Genomic DNA, 5,338 nt, shown 5'->3' on the forward strand with positions numbered 1-5,338 from the left:
AATGCGTATACTTATGTGAGTATATTTGTGATTGTGAATGTGTATATGTACATGAAATCTGTTTTGTATTTGCAAATGTCAGATTTTTTAAAATTCAGAATTTTGTGCAATTTCTGGAATATGTTATGTCCGACGGCCTAGAGTAAGCCATCGGACATAAGGATTTGTTATGTCCGACGGCGTAGGAAACCGTCGGAGATAATGACTTGTTATGTCCGACGGCCTAGCTTGAGCCGTCGGACATAACCGAAGTGGGTCCCACAGGCGACAGGTAAAACGGTTGCGCACCCTTACCTCCGACGGTCGGATGCGGCCGTCGGAGATACGTTACGTCCGACGGCGACCGTCGGACATAACACTATTTCCGATGTGTTACGTCCGGCGGCTAGAAACCGTCGGACATAAGCAGATACCGTCGGACATAGCTTAAGTCCGACGGCTTAAGGCTTATGTCCGACGGCTTTGGCCGTCGGAAGTTACTTCGTTTATTGTAGTGTGTGCAATCGAAGCGACCAAACCGCACGCAGGCATACAACACGCCCACACCGAGAAGATGGAAGACGGAGGGCCGGATATTGACACTCTCCGCTCACTAACCGCCATAAATTAAGTTGGTCAGACATACGTAACTTCACCATATCCCTCTAGACATGTATGAGTATCCATTGGGTATGGAATACCCGTCAGGTCGGGGTATGAGTTTGGAATTATACCCGTCTACAGGTATGTGTATTGAAACCGGGAGTTTTTAGTTTAACAGGATGGGATTTGGTACCATTGCCATCTCTAAGTACGACGCCGTTCCTGAGGCGGGCCTGCGAGGCGCGGCTGGCGGTGGGTGTGGCGCCCCGGAACATGCTGCGGACGCTTGAGGTCGCCGAGCTGAGCTCCAGCGCCGCGCTCATGGAGCGCGCCATGGGGGCGGTCGTGGAGCACGCCGAGGAGGTCGTGTTCTCGGCGGAGTACGAGCGGTTCGCCGCCCGGAACGCGGGGCTGTGCGTCGAGATCACCCGCGCGCTGCTGGCCAGGATGCCGACGGCGGCGAGGAGTGACGGCGCCCGTGCTTAGAGCTTGAAAGCAGCTGTGATGCGTGCAGTTCGGCAGTTGTATCGGAAGATGGATCGGAATACGATACGATCGAGAACTCTAGCTTGCTTCAGTTTCGAGTGACGAGACGGCACAATATGTAAATGCATAAGTTGTGAAACACGGCGAGCACGATGAGCAAGACTGCAAGAACAACACAACGCGGCGTCTCATCGATCACCATTGACTCGTTCTGCTTTTGCCACTGCATGGACTTGCGCTTGGACTTCCAACACGCGTTCTGCGCTTGGACTTCCAACACGCGTTCATCGACATCCGACAGGCAGCTTCCCGGGATGGGCTTGCGCTTGGACTTCCAACACGCGTTCTGCTTTTGCCACTGCATGGACTTCTGGCCCTGAATTGCGTGAAAGAACTCATCTCATCCAGAACTCACAATTGAGGGTCGAATAGCAGGGATCTGGGTAGGTAGGCGAATGAACATGCCTGAGTTCACGGGACATGCAACTCTGAACAAGTGATCGGAGTTGCTTCTCCCTCGAGTCGAGAGCCTGGACGACGACTTGTGGTTGTGGGCTTGTACACCTGCCGCCAGTCGTCGATCTTGGCTACCCCTCACTCAGGAAGAACTGTTTTTCTTTACCTGAAGAAACAAGACCACAGGCAGTGGCCCTCGCTCCCTGCTTGCTCAAAAGCCCATAGCTCATTTACATTACTTTGACGCTTTTATCTTGAAGTAACTATACCCGCATCACTTCTCTGCAAAAAAAAGAAAGAAAGAAAGAAAGAAAGAAAGAAAGAAAGAAAAAGAGAGAGAAAATCTAGCCCCCAAAAGTAGGGCGACTTCAAGTCTTCAACATTCTCCGACGGATCCTATATGTATATACGCGCGCGTATCGCCTCTACCATCAAAAGCGAGACAGCAAAGCTTCCAAGCATTATTCTGTCTACTCGTTCCCTTTCAGCCAGTAGCTACATGTCAGTTTGATCGTCTGTTCTGTATTTAGGATTATTAAACAGGGTATATCTTATAATTCAGCTCATGAGTTCCATAAGATTTATCACACGGCTTAACTATAACATATGCGAGACAAATTCCAAAGAAAGTTATATATATATAGTAGATTTCCTTAATTTATTTATCCTACAAAACACATCTTTGTGTCTGGACAGTAACCATATTTGGGAGGATAAATAAATTAAACAAACCAGCTACATACCTTCTTTTAAAATTTCTCTAGCCAAGTTGTAGTTGAAGCCTGTGATGAATCTTAAAAAACTTATGAGTCGAATTGTACAAGAAATACACTGTTCAATAATTCCAAATACAATACTGTGCCTGAATCCTGGCAGAGGAAGTATTAGTGTATTGCTCTGAAGTACCGTGCCTGTGGCTGCCTGCAAGCTGGTAACCTTATTATTTGCAGGGGTATGGTGCTCGCCTGGATCCGAGGCTGAAGAGAGAAGAACTAGATAGAGGTGCTAATAGTGCCATAGAGGTGCAGGTGTGGGCTACTGGGCTTGACGGACGAAGGGCGTGCGCTAGCTACTACCTCTCCAATGCGCCGAGCGAGGCGAGAGAGAACACTACTAGTATACTCTATATATAGGGATAGGATCTCGATCTCGTCGTCCCTCCTCTTACTATCTAGCTTATTCATACAGCAGTTAGCTCTTCACTCACCGGTTGGCACTAGAGATGGCCAAACGGGCCACCCGGCCCGGTGAAGCACGGCCCGTTTTGGGCCCGGCCTGCTAGGCACGGTTAGGAAATCGGGCCGGGCCTTCTAAGTCCGTGGGCTCGATTCACTGTCCGAGTCTGGCCCGCAGCGTGCCTAAACAGATCGAAAGCGGGCCGAAAAACATGTTTTAGTGAAAAAAAGCGGGCTCAACGTGCTTAGAGATAAACGGGCCGTGCCGGACTAGCCCACCGTGCTTAATTTCTTGTTCAAGCCCGGCCCGCTTATTCGTGCCGGGCCAGCCCGGGCCCACATAAAACCGGACCGTACCGGGCTCGGACCGGGCCCAAACAACAGACTTCGTGCCGGGCTCGCGGGCCTCGTACTTATTGACCATCTATAGTTAGCACTAACAGACAAGCATGCAATGCGCGTTCCTATATGCACTCGTCCTTCTCCTCTACTAGCTGCATGCATGTACATTTATGGAAGTACCTAGACTCTCAGACCCGATTTTTGATGGACTGACCAAGTTTTAGTGGATTTAAGAAATTCATGGATTCAAGTACACAACATTGCCAAATTCAAGAATCGTAAATGTATTTTACCCATACACACATATATTCACACACATGTATGTATATATAAGGCAAATCTATTTGTCAAACTAGGATGATGAATCGGAGGTTCATCACCTAAACCACACTCATCAACCCCACCCGACGCGTCATTCCTGGGGCCTGCGATGGACGCGTTTTAAAATAAGGTAACATATCACATCCAATAACGAAACAGCTGAAACTATGATAGAACGACCAAAACTGTGAGAAGAATGATCGAAACTACGACTGAAACTGTGATGAAATGACTCAAAACTTTGACGAAATGACTAAAACTGTAACAGAAATAAGTGGGTGTCCGAAAACCGTATTAAAATACATAAAATGGGCCCACCTAAAAAGTAATGGACGTGAAAAAACCTGTTGCCCTAACAGAACCCCACCACACACGGGCCCAACAAAATAACAGAACTATTCATGTGGTCTACTGGTTTGTTCCACCGATCACGCGTGCTATTAGTTGTCGCTTTGGACAAGATTCAAGTCAAACTTATAATAGTTTGACTAGAATCTTGTCCTCCCACGCATGTTGTTGTGCATAGCCGCGTCTGGTGCGTTAGGGGCAACACCATCATGGAGTGGATGGGCACCCGTCGTGGCTAGCACGAGATCAGGGCCGTACCCACTGGGCCTCAAGGCCGGCACGACGCGCGTCGTCTACATCGACGACTGAGAGAAGATGGTGGTCACCAGCGCGCTCGACGACAATGGCAGTAGCGACCGACGCTATATCTAACACTATTTACACTCAAACTTTAGAATTTTACGAACATGAATACCACGCCTTAGAGAAATCCACATCTCTAATGTTAGCTCGGTATTCATGATAACTACCTGGATTCACACACGTCTGTTACGAGGGGTCGTATGTGACATCGTGTTGACCATTGTAATAACATTTATATCTGTCACTATTTACGCTCAAACTTTATGATTTTACGACCATAAATACCGTGTCCTCGAGATATCCACGTCTATCATGTTAGCTCGGTATTAACGGTAACCACGCGCGTCTGTTACGTGGGGGTCGTACGTGACATCATGTTGACTATTGTAACACCATTTATTCTGTATCTGACGCTATTTATGTCCAAACTTTAGAATTTTATGTTCAAACCTGGCGGTGTGCCCGCAGTAACCACTGTGCTCGGAACCCACGCTCCTCAACACATACCATATTTCTAGCGTGCATAGGGAAATGAGATTCCATGATTTATGGCGCGTTCGTACATAAAAAAACAAATCTCCAATAAACACGCCCGCGTGATCTAGGCCTAGGACGTGGGGTTGATGGAGGAGAAGCCGACCGGAGCTTCCTGTAACTAATTGAAGCCACCATTTGCTCGTGAGGAATTGTCCAAACTATTTGGTAAGGAAATCTTCAAAGATCCTTTGTTTAGCATGTCATGACTACTAGTCTTCAAACTCAACCAAACCCGATCATCTGCTTCCCCATCCTCGTGTTGTGATATCTATTTCTGAGCCTTCACTCAAATACTTGAACCATGCATGGCCCAATTCTAATCGTCATATATGAAGGCATTTACCTTCGTCTCTTCGATTCTATAAAACGTTATTAAAGTCCCCACTTGGATTTTGACACGATTTTTTTTAATTTGACCCTAGACGGTCCAAACATCCATATTTGAAATACTCTATTATTTTATATTTCATAAATTTAAATTCCTTGCATTGTTATTCAGTTTCAAAAGGTATTGGTTAATTCAAATATCACGAAAATCCCCACTTAGCCGGCGGTTGTTGCTAGCGATGGTTAATCTTTATTCGGCGTTGTGCTTGCGCATGTAGATCGAGACACGCCCACTATGTGCATGCACCTCTTGTGACTTCTGAGCAAGAGCAGGGGATGACTATTGGTACACTTATTGGCCCGACCCGATCCCTATATATAAAGTAGCTATATATAACAACAAACAATGTAGTAAAGTGATATACGATTGCTTTACTAACCTCCTTGATCCTTAGGTTGGC

General features: G+C 46.9%; 1 protein-coding gene across 1 annotated transcript; it reads right to left on the bottom strand.

Annotated features, from left to right (window-relative positions):
- Nucleotides 1–1,108: 1,108 nt before the first annotated feature.
- LOC100192711 (uncharacterized) lies at nucleotides 1,109–2,606 on the bottom strand. The gene is made up of 2 exons (NM_001137913.1): nucleotides 1,534–2,606; nucleotides 1,109–1,444 (listed from the first exon to the last, which is right to left on the bottom strand). The coding sequence occupies exon 2, from the start codon at nucleotides 1,430–1,432 to the stop codon at nucleotides 1,157–1,159; it is 276 nt and encodes a 91-aa protein (NP_001131385.1). The 5' UTR covers nucleotides 1,433–1,444; nucleotides 1,534–2,606; the 3' UTR covers nucleotides 1,109–1,156.
- Nucleotides 2,607–5,338: the final 2,732 nt, after the last annotated feature.

The sequence above is a fragment of the Zea mays genome, chromosome 6 (genome assembly GCF_902167145.1).
Source record: "Zea mays cultivar B73 chromosome 6, Zm-B73-REFERENCE-NAM-5.0, whole genome shotgun sequence".
In the NCBI taxonomy this organism is placed as follows: domain Eukaryota; kingdom Viridiplantae; phylum Streptophyta; class Magnoliopsida; order Poales; family Poaceae; genus Zea; species Zea mays.

Bases quoted from the DNA above. Each gene is read 5' to 3' on its own strand.
- LOC100192711 (NM_001137913.1), bottom strand. From the start codon at position 1,432: ATGCAGTGGCAAAAGCAGAACGCGTGTTGGAAGTCCAAGCGCAAGCCC.